At 35.8% G+C, this 12,614-nt stretch overlaps 1 protein-coding gene across 2 annotated transcripts in view; it reads left to right on the top strand.

Annotated features, from left to right (window-relative positions):
• Positions 1-12,614, top strand: part of ralgps1 (Ral GEF with PH domain and SH3 binding motif 1) — a 152,608-nt gene that overhangs the window by 40,282 nt on the left and 99,712 nt on the right. For both annotated transcript variants that reach the window (XM_048210036.1, XM_048210035.1), the window contains 2 exons: positions 767-856; positions 4,741-4,833. In XM_048210036.1, the coding sequence (XP_048065993.1) occupies positions 767-856; positions 4,741-4,833 (183 nt within the window). The remainder of the gene's footprint in view (positions 1-766; positions 857-4,740; positions 4,834-12,614) is intronic.

Genomic DNA, 12,614 nt, shown 5'->3' with positions numbered 1-12,614 from the left:
CAATATCCAGTGTAGGGAGATTTCAAATCAGTGGTTCAGAGCACCAAATCACATGATTTCAGTAAACGAGGCTTTGTTACGTCATTAGTGTTTTGAAACGTCAATAGTTCATGTGACTTTGGCAGTTTGATACGTGCTCCGAATCACTGATTCACAACCAATGATTCGTAAAGAATCGAAGCTTCATGAAGCAGTGTTTTGAAATCGCCCTTCACTGGATATTGTTGAATAAAGTTGCTATTTTATTATTTTTGGTGCACAAAAAGTATTCTCGTCACTTTAAAATATTGAGGTTGAAACACTGTAGTAACATGAACTGTTTTAAATACGTTTTTAGTAGCTTTCTGCGCATTGAAAAAGGGAGTGTTATTGCTGTCTATGGAGGCTGCACTGAGCCATCAGATTTGATCAAAAATACCTTAATTTGTGTTCCGAAGATCAACGAAGATCTTACGGATGTGGGACGACATGAGGGTGAGTAATAAATGACATAATTTTTCATTTTTGGGAGAACTAACTCTTTAAAGTTTGAGCAAACTTGTGTGTGCTGCAAATTTTGCTGAGTTATGTTTGCTGAGAACTGTTGGTATTTGCCAGCAGAGCAATTAAATAACATATAGCTATAAATTATATAAACCTTCACTAACTCTACCTTCACTAAAGTAGTTTTAAATACATTTTCTGAATCCTAACAACTATTGTGGGAATACCTACTGTTGTGGATCTTAGTTCTTGTCAATTTACATATGACCTTTTCTTCTCCTAGGTCAGTTTCTGGGCAGTGAGGGAGATATTGACAGCTCAAACACTGAAAATTCGAGCAGAAATATTGGGCCACTTCATCAAAATTGCCAAGGTGAGACATTCTTTGTTTTTCACGGTTCCCTCAGACAGTGCAGCTTGGTTACTTTATTTATCATTAATTCTTTTTGCTTTGTGTGTGTTGCCATGGCAGCAGAAATAGAACCCTATAATTTTAATCAAGTTCAGTCAAACATTTATTAATATTTGTATTCACATCTGAATTGCATTTTATATCCTGGTAATTGTCCTTGGCACTGGCGTTACCATAACTTGTGTTATTAGAAGTTCATTAAACATAAAGGTTTCTGTGGGCGCTTTCAAGAATTGTCTTTTAACAGTGGGCAATTTTAATGATGTTATGCGAGTCTTGATAGATTAAAGCCTTCTGTTTTAGATCAATGAGAGTGAGTAGAGAGGTTGTACTGGAGTGGTGAGTGTTTGTGGCATGAATGGAGGATGAGGGCTTCATCTGACTGTGATCCATGGACTCAGTTTACACAGCTTTCAATATGTCCAACTGTAAGAAAGGCAGAGCCATTACATTTCTTAATGATCTTCAAATGAAGATAGCAACCAACAAAGGGAGAAGATAAAAAGTGTCATAATATGACACTAATATGTCATCATTGTTACTCCTAAACCAAATACTGTAATTTCTCATAACTTCATAACTACACACAGTTTAGTACTCTCAAATCATTTCACACATTTTATTTGACTTTCCATCTGTCTTGTAATTGCTTTTAAAATGTAATTTAGTACAGATAGCTGCATTGCATTGAGAATAAATGAGCTGTAAAATGAAATTAAAGAGGATTAAAAAAGTTGTGGTTTTATATTTCCAATCCACTTCTATTGTTCAAAGTAAATTGCTATTTACTGAATCATTCAATTGACAGTAACATGGAGTTTATTGTTTTTGAGTTTTGATTTGTTTTGATTTCCAAATCAAAAAAACACTTATATTATCAAGATTAAAATTTTTATCTAATTTAAAAAGAAGTATTTCTCTTGAAATGATACTTGAGAAATTTCCCAAGCCATCATGCGGTTATTTAGATGCTTATCTTGTCTTTCGTGCCAACAGTCACACACGCAGAGAGCCACAGACTGCTGTGAATTCAATCAGCCTACATACTCTCCTGAAACTCAATGTACCATGACACAGGAAACCCGCTGAATGACTCCTTATGGTTGAACACTCACCCTGCTCCACCTGCCAAACCTGAAAGAGCTGCGTACCCTGCTACCAGCAGACATGCCCTAGTTAGCCTGAGTGGGCTATGATAACGGTTATGCTAATGGATAAAGCAGATCGGCCAATGACTTAAAAACCAAAGCAGCGCTGCTTTCCTTTTTTCCTTAAAGGTGGTTGACACATAGTGCTTTACAGAGGTCAGCCTAAGTAGGGGAAAAAAAAAACAGAAGGAGAAAAATGTGACAAGGCCAGAATCCGAATATATCAAAATTGAGTGAAATCCGAACAAATCAGTGTACATTGACTAACCCTCTCGTGCTCCTTGCATACCGCTCAAAATTACCTTTTTTTTCTTTCTTTTTTTTTTAAATGAAATGTATTTATTCAAGATTTATGACAGTTTTAGTTGAAAATTCCATTTTCAAGTCTATGCTCAAAAAAGTAGATAACTACTGCATACAGTGGGTACGGAAAATATTCAGACCCCCTTAAATTTTTCACTCTTTGTTATATTGCAGCCATTTGCTAAAATCATTTAAGTTCATTTTTTTCCTCATTAATGTACACACAGCACCCCATATTGACAGAAAAACACAGAATTGTTGACATTTTTGCAGATTTATTAAAAAAGAAAAACTGAAATATCACATGGTCCTAAGTATTCAGACCCTTTACTCAGTATTTAGTAGAAGCACCCTTTTGATCTAATACAGCCATGAGTCTTTTCAAGTTTTTCACACCTGGATTTGGGGATCCTCTGCCATTCCTCCTTGCAGATCCTCTCCAGTTCTGTCAGGTTGGATGGTAAACGTTGGTGGACAGCCATTTTTAGGTCTCTCCAGAGATGCTCAATTGGGTTTAAGTCAGGGCTCTGGCTGGGCCATTCAAGAACAGTCACAGAGTTGTTGTGAAGCCACTCCTTCGTTATTTTAGCTGTGTGCTTAGGGTCATTGTCTTGTTGGAAGGTAAACCTTCGGCCCAGTCTGAGGTCCTGAGCACTCTGGAGAAGGTTTTCGTCCAGGATATCCCTGTACTTGGCCGCATTCATCTTTCCCTCGATTGCAACCAGTCGCCCTGTCCCTGCAGCTGAAAAACACCCCCACAGAATGATGCTGCCACCACCATGCTTCACTGTTGGGACTGTATTGGACAGGTGATGAGCAGTGCCTGGTTTTCTCCACACATACTGCTTAGAATTAAGACCAAAAAGTTCTATCTTGGTCTCATCAGACCAGAGAATCTTATTTCTCACCATCTTGGAGTCCTTCAGGTGTTTTTTAGCAAACTCCATGCAGGCTTTCATGTGTCTTGCACTGAGGAGAGGCTTCCATCGGGCCACTCTGCCATAAAGCCCCGACTGGTGGAGGGCTGCAGTGATGGTTGACTTTCTACAACTTTCTCCCATCTCCCGACTGCATCTCTGGAGCTCAGCCACAGTGATCTTTGGGTTCTTCTTCACCTCTCTCACCAAGGCTCTTCTCCCTCAGTAGCTCAGTTTGGCCGGACGGCCAGCTCTAGGAAGGGTTCTGGTCGTCCCAAACGTCTTCCATTTAAGGATTATGGAGGCCACTGTGCTCTTAGGAACCTTACATTTTTTTGTAACCTTGTCCAGATCTGTGCCTTGCCACAATTCTGTCTCTGAGCTCTTCAGGCAGTTTCTTTGACCTCATGATTCTCATTTGCTCTGACATGCACTGTGAGCTGTAAGGTCTTATATAGACAGGTGTGTGGGTTTCCTAATCAAGTCCAATCAGTATAATCAAACACAGCTGGACTCAAATGAAGGTGTAGAACCATCTCAAGGATGATCAGAAGAAATGGACAGCACCTGAGTTAAATATATGAGTGTCACAGCAAAAAGTCTGAATACTTAGGACCATGTGATATTTCAGTTTTTCTTTTTTAATAAATCTGCAAAAATGTCAACAATTCTGTGTTTTTCTGTCAATATGGGGTGCTGTGTGTACATTAATGAGGAAAAAAATGAACTTAAATGATTTTAGCAAATGGCTGCAATATAACAAAGAGTGAAAAATGTAAGGGGGTCTGAATATTTTCCGTACCCACTGTATGCAGTAGTTATCTACTTTTTTGAGCATAGACTTGAAAATGGAATTTTCAAATAAAACTGTCATAAATCTTGAATACTTTGTAGCACAGACTTAAGTTTGGTCTCTTTTTAAAGACGATACTTGGCAGATTATTGCTGAAGTGGGGGGAAAAAAGTTAACAAAAAAGAAATGTTTATTTTTATGAAAAACACTATTTTAAAATTTAAAAATGTATTTTTCTAAACACGTTTTACTATGTAAAACTATGAGAAAATCAAAGCCATACATCTAAAAAAGTTGTTACAAAACTGAGGTATCTCAAAAAAATAGCTTTCAGTAAGATTTTGTTTGGGTGCAGTTCCAAACATTTCCGATAGATAATGGAATATGTTTCTTATTAAATTCCAATGCTATAATTTTTACCTCAAGGGATACAAGTATGACGACTTTTTTAACCTTTTTAAATCATGTCCTTTTTTTTTTTTTTTTTTTTTTTTTGAGTGTTCACATAGCAAGTGCCAAACCTTTACCACGTTTTGTACCATTACAATAAAGTAAAAAATTCTAAAAAATAAACCATACTTTTATTTTAGCGGGTCCTGATTTATGTGAAGCCTACAGTTGTCTTACATGAGTCATGTAATTGGGTTAATGTTTATTGAGACTGTGTCTTCTGTGTTTTTATAGAAACTGCTTGAGTTAAATAACCTGCACTCTCTGGTGTCGGTGGTCTCTGCCCTTCAGAGCGCACCCATCTTCAGACTGAGCAAGTCCTGGGCGGTAAGCAAGACCTAAGCAAGGTTTGGGTGGTCTTATTTTTTGTTTTGTTTTGTTTTGTTTTTATTATTATTATTTATTTATTTTTTTTTATTATTATTTGTTTTTATTATTATTTGTTTAAACATTTTTATTTATGCATCTAGTTAAAATATATAAATAATATTTATGTAAATAGAAATGTATAAGATATATAAGCCATACAATAAAAGGTTAAGTATGAGAAATATAGCTTGCATGGAAATTTAGTATTTAGTTGATTACCTCAATGTGATCATAAATTCTGAACTTTCAATTTGTGATATAGTTTCATAGCCTCTGCAGCACATACAAGAGGAATTTTCCATTATTTAGGAAGACTTGAGGAAAAATCTCTCATTTAATATTCTGTTCACTTACAGGGGATTTATTGTGTATAACCACCAAATGCTAGCCTTTCTGCTGGTTTATAATTTAGCTGACAATGCAGTGTTTGTGTTTATTTCTCCTGGGAGCCCTAGTGCTCTTGGATTTCCATTGATCTTATTTGCAGAGAAGGCCGTCTGAATGCATGAGGACAGTGAAAGAATGAGCCTATTGGATCTCTTTCTGAACATTTAAGTGGCTTGGAAAATTTTGAAAGGGTTGTTTCTGTGACCTTGTTTATCGTTGCCAAAGCTTTAAATCTATTTATAAGTATTTGCATCACCCCAGTTTTATGTCCAAAAGCTTTTGGCCTCTTTTCTTGAGAGGAAAAATAGATGGACTAAACTATATGCTGTACTGACAACACTTACAACCAGCCCTCAATGGGCACATTTGAATTAGTTGGGTACTTCAGGATATTTGTAGAAAACAATAGGCATTTTATCAACATTTACAGTACAAAGAATTATATATGTTTTTTTCATGCTCATTAATTAATATTTTATCTGTAGGGCTGTATTAAAAGCTTCTGAATTGGTATGGCAGATAATCCACTTCTTTCATATTCTCCTTAAAATCATACTCCATGCCTAAACTGATGACTATCATTTAATTTCTGTCTTGTTACTTTTTACATGTACTTTATGCAGAGCTGGGTAGATTACTTATGAATTGTAATCAGTTACTGATTACAAATTACATGACAAAATTTGTAATCAGTAATATAATCTCTTAGATTACAAATTTTTCGTAATGTAACTTTTGGATTACATTTAGATTACTTTTGTGCTAACTCTTATTTGATGTCACAAATATTGTAGGATAATCTTAAACTATTTTGACAGAAGAAATATATTCCAAAAAAAAAATATTCTATTCACCAACAAGAGCCTCAACAGATTTTTTTAAAGTGCAATGTATGGACAGTTAATACTAACACTAATGTACCTGTTAGTGTTTACTGATAGTAACACTGAATAAAACAAAATCACATCTATGATTTTAAAACATATTTACTTAAAATTAAGTAAATTTAGAAAACAGCAACATTACAAATACAAATATGTGATGTGATCTGCGAAAACCCATCACATGGTGAAATTAATACCATCAATACCATATGAAAGCTGGATTCGAGCCCTTTCCAAATCTGATTTCTTTCATAGCTTGTATGTAACAAAAGTTATTGGTTATCTGAAGTCGGCTGATCACTCTGATTTTCAGGAACGGAATTCTGAGAAAAACAGGTTTAAATAACTGTCACCCCCTTTTTTCGCATAGACATGAAAATGCACTATCCAAACATAAATGGTTGTAATTCAAGAATGCTTTGGAATATAGACCTAAGGTTGGTCTTGTTTTAAAGAAGACACTAGTCAGATTATTGTGTTATTATTGTAAATAAATCATGAAAGTGAAATAAAAAAAAAAAGTTGTAGAAGTTTAAATTTATGAAAATGTAAAAATATAATTGTTTATATTTTATAATAATATTTTACAAAGCATGTTTTACTCTTAAACTGCAAGAAAATAAAAGCCAAAAATGTCAACATTCCAAAATTTTAGGTTGAAATTTTTCAAAAATTAGCTTTAAGTTTGATTTTGTTTGGGCGCAGTACCAAACGTTTTCACTTGAAGACACCCAAGCTCCATATCTGACCATTTAAGGGCGCCTCCATTTATTTGAGTGATCTGAACCATATATTTCCATATTTTCATACAATTTATGAAGTAGACATCCTATTCAGAAGTGGTATGGACAGTTTGGCAGTATTTGATTTGAATTCAACCTCTAATAAACACATAATTAGAACATGTGTGTTCATTATAGCTCCGTTGTTCTCTTGTGCTCCGCCTTCTCATGATAACGTTGTATTAGAAAAAAAAAAAAATCTTTGCATGCCATAGTTTATACAGGACTGGCGGGAAATTTGCATTAATAAACCTTCATTCTACATGTTATATGGTTTATTTTGATAGGTGAACTGTTTTTGTAGTGTTTTTTTTTTTTTTTTTTTTTTTTTTTTTTACCTCCGCTGGGTGTGTTCTTCAACAGTAACGTTAAAGAAAAACAGCCTTACCACCATAAATCGCTATTTTTCTGCACTTAACAGGTGAATTTTGCCAAGATATTTTCAGAGATGATAGACAAGATGTTATAGAATGATAATTTAATGAAAACCCAATTTTGACAAAAAAATGACATTCAACCTATTTTTTGACTTTACTGAAAACGTTCCATTGCAACATCTGACAGGTTTTCCCAGATCGCATCACATATTGAAAAACATGAAATTCACAGCAATATCACTGCTACATGAAATATTTCATCTATATTTCATATATTATTATTATTATTATTATTATGTTATTATTATTTCATATATATATTTCACCTATATTTCCCCCTCACCGCCGGAAAAACTCGAAGAATCACAAATGTATAAAAGAGGCGAGTTTATTATGAAAAAAATGTAACGTTAAAAAAAAATTAAATTAGGAGAATCAATGAATTGTGAACAACTTACTGCCATTGTGTTAATAATATGTAATCATGTAATCCATAAAAAAGTAACTGTAGTCTGATTACGAGTATTTTAAAAAGTAGTTTACTCTAATTACAAGTACTTGATTTTTGGAATCTGATTACGTAATCCAGATTACATGTAATCCGTTACTACCCAGCTCTGACTGCATTTTACTTTGTAAATCATATTAAAAAGGGAAGGAGTGCAAACAGATAAAGGTCCAAAGAAGCTCAGTGCAGTAGTTTTTTTTAAAAGTAGTAAATGACTGTCTTCCTATTCAATACTTATTTTGTTGAGAGATGTCGGTGGTAAAGAGAGTTCATACTCACTGGAGACCTTAATGATTTGGGATGTAAGCAGCTTCCAGAGTTGACATTCCACGTTTAGCCACAGCACTTCTGCAAATTGAGAAAAGATGGAAAAAGAGGGAGCATGTTGTTTAGAAGTAATTGCGGCAGGACCTTTTGTCTGATACCACAAGCTCAAATTTCTTGCCATGCATTTAGCTTTGCCACATGGGAATTTTGACAATTAAATTAATAAATAGAATATTATGCATCATATATTTTTAACTAAGTCATTTATTTAATACAGTATTTAACAGCAAGGTTTATTCAATTTACCAGTATAATTCATTGATCATTAGCCATTTTTCCCCGTCGGGCCGAACAGTTCTAAGAACGATAAAGGATGGTTCCAGTTATATTTCCTCTTGAGCCTGGTACAGCACAGCACGATTACAAACCATTCTCAGCCCGGAATTCTCAGCGTGGTTCGCTAACCGTGCTGAACAGTGCCGGTAGAATGCATGTAACGTTAGTGACGTCACAACTCAGGATTGGTCACTTTTCTGTTGCCTGGAAACCAGTTTCTCTGTAACTGGCTGTGCCAAATCGGCACGGAATGGAACGGTTAAGCAAAGAGAAAGGTTTGGCCCAACAGTGAAAAGCTGCTATTGATTCTGTTTACGTCACAAAATCCAATTGAGTCCTACAGACAAAATGCCAATTTTTGCACACACACACTGATGAGCCAAAACATTGTAACAAGTCACAGGTGGAGCGAATATCGTTGATCATCTTTTAGGGTCTATTAAAGGGTTAGTTCTCCCAAAAATGAAATTTCTGTCATTAATTACTCACCCTCATTTCATTTCAAACCTGTAAGACCTTCGTTCATCTTTAGAACACAATTTAAGATAATCTTGATGAAATCTGAGGGTTTCTGAACCACACATAGGCAGCAACGTCATTGCACCTTTCGAGGTATAAGATATTTTTATTCAGAAAGGTATAAGGCATTGTTAAAATATGTTATATATGACTACAGTGGTTCAACTTTAATTTTATGAAGCGACAAGAATACTTTTTGTGCACAAAAACAACAATTTCTTCTCTCCCTTGTCATTCTCCTACGCAGTTGATGCAGTGAACGCAGTGAAGCGCTTCCATGTTCAACGTCAGAACGCCGACTCGTTATTGGCTGTTTCCTGTGTCAGCATTACACGCATGCATCGTGCTGCTCACATGTACAGCGTCGGCCAATACTGAGCTGCCGCTCGAACGTAAACCCGGAAGCCTGCACTACATTTACTACGTCAACTGCTTAGGAGACTTGGCACTTGCGCACAAAAAGTATACTCGTCGCTTCGTAACATTAAGATTGAACCACTGTAGTCACATGGACTATTTTAACGATGTCTTTCTGGACCTCAAAAGGTGCAATGACATTGCTGCCTAAGTGTGGTTCAGAAACCCTCGGATTTCATCAAAAATATCTTAATTTGTGTTCCGAAGATGATCGAAGGTCTTGCGGGTTTGCAGCGACATGAAGGTGAGTACTTAATGACAGAAATGTAACTTTTGGGTGAACTAACCCTTTAAGGTCTGGAAAGATTGGATGGTAAGCAAACAATCAGTTCTCGTAGTCAGCACGTTGGATGCTGGAGAAATGGGCAGGAATAAAGATATGAGCAACTTTGACAAGGGCCAAATTGTTATGGCAAGACAACTGAGTATTTCTGAAATGGCAAGGCTTGTGAGTTGCTCCTGGTCAGCAGTCTGAGAGGGACACCCACACAACGGTGACAGGGCACCCAAGGCTCATCAATGCACTAGGGCAACAAAGGCCATCCCATCTGGTCTGAGACAAAGAAAGTTTACCGTCACACAAAAAAACAACACAGTGCGTCACATTCTGTTGCATATGATGTTCTGTAGCTGCAAACCAATCAGAGTGCCTATGATGACCAAAAGTGCCTACATTGGACACTCGAGTGTCAGAACTGGACCTTGGTGCAATGGAAGAAGGTCATCTGATCCAATGAGTCCCCTTTGCTTTTACATCACGTGGATGGCTGTGTACATGCATGTGCGGTATTTACCTGGGGAAGTGATGGCGCCAGGAAGCACTATGGGATGACGACTAGCTGGTGAGCGAGTGTGATACTCTGTGCAATATCCTGGGTTCTGCCATTCATGTGGACTTAAATTTGACACATGCCACCTACGGCACCTAAATATTGTTCATGGTGTTGTCCTGGCCTTCAAATTCCCCAGATATTATTCCAATTGAGCACCTGTGGGATGTGCTTGACAAACAAAATGTTCTATCCATTACAATATCTTGGTACCAGATACCACAGGACACACACATAGTATATGTATGTATGTATTTATTTATTTGTTTAAAGCTTGAACAGTAAAAACTGAGAGAAAGAAACTGAAATACAGTTTGTGAAACTTGCCAATCACATGAGGGATAAATTCTGATTCATCACAGCCCTGTTTTAAGAGTTTTTTTTTTTTTTTTTCCATACGTCCCAGAACCCTGAAGCTCAAGAAAATGTGCACATTTAAATTGTGGTTTTAATTATAGATTGAAGCATTTCATTTGTCCTGTTCATAATGAAAAGGCACTTGCGTGTATTTGCTGATGGTTCTGTCTGACTATAATGACTGTTTTCGGTCTTGCTGTGCAAATGGTTTATGTTTCACTACTTATGGCACAGACTGGAGTGAGTAATTCTTTGTCATTTGTTCCAGCCAATTTCTGAACCGCTTGACTTCAAGGCCATGTTTCCACTTATTTGAAGATTAACTGCTGATTTCCCAGTAGGCATTCGATGAATTAGGAGGAATACGGTGCTCGCTGGTATACATTTTGGAACACATTATACACAAAGATACAGATTTGATATGACTTTCTCATTATTTTCAGCACTTTTAGGTTTATTGGTCTGTTCTGGTTTATGCACTGGATGCTGCCTGTCAGTCATGAAGTAAGAATTAAACATAAATAGTGATTCATATAGTGGAGTCCATAAGTCTGAGATCATTTTTTTTTTAACCTACAGCAGAAATGATCAATGTTTTAGGATTTTGAAAAATTAAAAAATAAAGGAAAGTTCAGGTTATAACATTAAAGGTGCCCTAGAATTAAATATTGAATTTATATTGGCATAGTTGAATAACAAGAGTTCAGTACATGGAAAAGACATACACTGAGTTTCAAACTCCATTGTTTCCTCCTTCTTATATAAATCTCATTTGTTTAAAAGACCTCAGAAGAACAGGCGAATCTCAACATAACACCGACTGTTACGTAACAGTCGGGGTGTACGCCCCCAATATTTGCATATGCCAGCCCATGTTCAAGCCATTAGACAAGGGCAGGACGTCTGGATGTGCACAGCTGAATCATCAGACTAGGTAAGCAAGCAAGAACAATAGCGAAAAATGGCAGATGGAGCAATAATAACTGACATGATCCATGATATCATGATATTTTTAGTGATATTTTTAAATTGTCTTTCTAAATGTTTCGTTAGCATGTTGCTAATGTACTGTTAAATGTGGTTAAAGTTACCATCGTTACTTACTGTATTCACGGAGACAAGAGAGTCGTCGCTATTTTCATTTTTAAACACTTGCAGTCTGTATAATAATGCATAAACACAACTTCATTCTTTATAAATCTCTCCAACAGTGTGTAATGTTAGCTTTAGCCACGCAGCATAGCCTCAAACTCATTCAGAATCAAATGTAATACATCCAAATAAATACTATACTCACATAATTCGAAGCATGCATGCAGCATGCATGACAAACATCTTGTAAAGATCCATTTTGAGGGTTATATTAGCTGTGTAAACTGTGTTTATGCTTTTCAAGGCAAGCACGAGCTCCGGGGGAGGGGGAGCACGAGAATTAAAGGGGCCGCAACCTATATATCGGTGCATAGTTAATGATGCCCCAAAATAGGCAGTTAAAAAAATGAATTAAAAAAAATCTATGGGGTATTTTGAGCTGAAACTTCATAGACACATTCAGGGGACACCTTAGACTTATATTACATCTTTTAAAAAGAAGTTCTAGGGCACCTTTAAATGTTAAAATAAACTGATAATTGTGCACTATTTGTTGGTTACTAATTAAATAGTTTAGTGACATTAGTCATGCAATTCTTTATAAAGAGTCAAATGATCATCTCAAATCATTCTGGATAACATGATCATAAGGTTTGAGACAAACTTGTGGTCTTTGTGGATTTTTTTTTATTATTATTTTACTTTTCACACAATTTGTTATTCTGATAATACATTGCATGACCATCCATCTATCCATCCATCCAAAATGAAAATTCTTGTTATGTACTCAACTTTAAGTCTTTTGAACACATTAATTAGTTTATTCTGCTTATTGTTCATATAATATGATTAATGATTCGATAGAATTAGATAAATTATGCAAAATATATACATTTTCAGTAGAAGTCTCAGACTTTGGGACCCCACTGTATATACACAGTATTAAAATGAGTGTCAGGAGGAGAGATACTGGAGAAATGAAG

Source organism: Megalobrama amblycephala, linkage group LG12 (genome assembly GCF_018812025.1).
Source record: "Megalobrama amblycephala isolate DHTTF-2021 linkage group LG12, ASM1881202v1, whole genome shotgun sequence".
Taxonomy (NCBI): Eukaryota; Metazoa; Chordata; class Actinopteri; order Cypriniformes; family Xenocyprididae; genus Megalobrama; species Megalobrama amblycephala.
The sequence above is the reverse complement of the archived record's forward strand: the minus strand, read 5'-3'. Positions and strand labels throughout refer to the sequence as shown.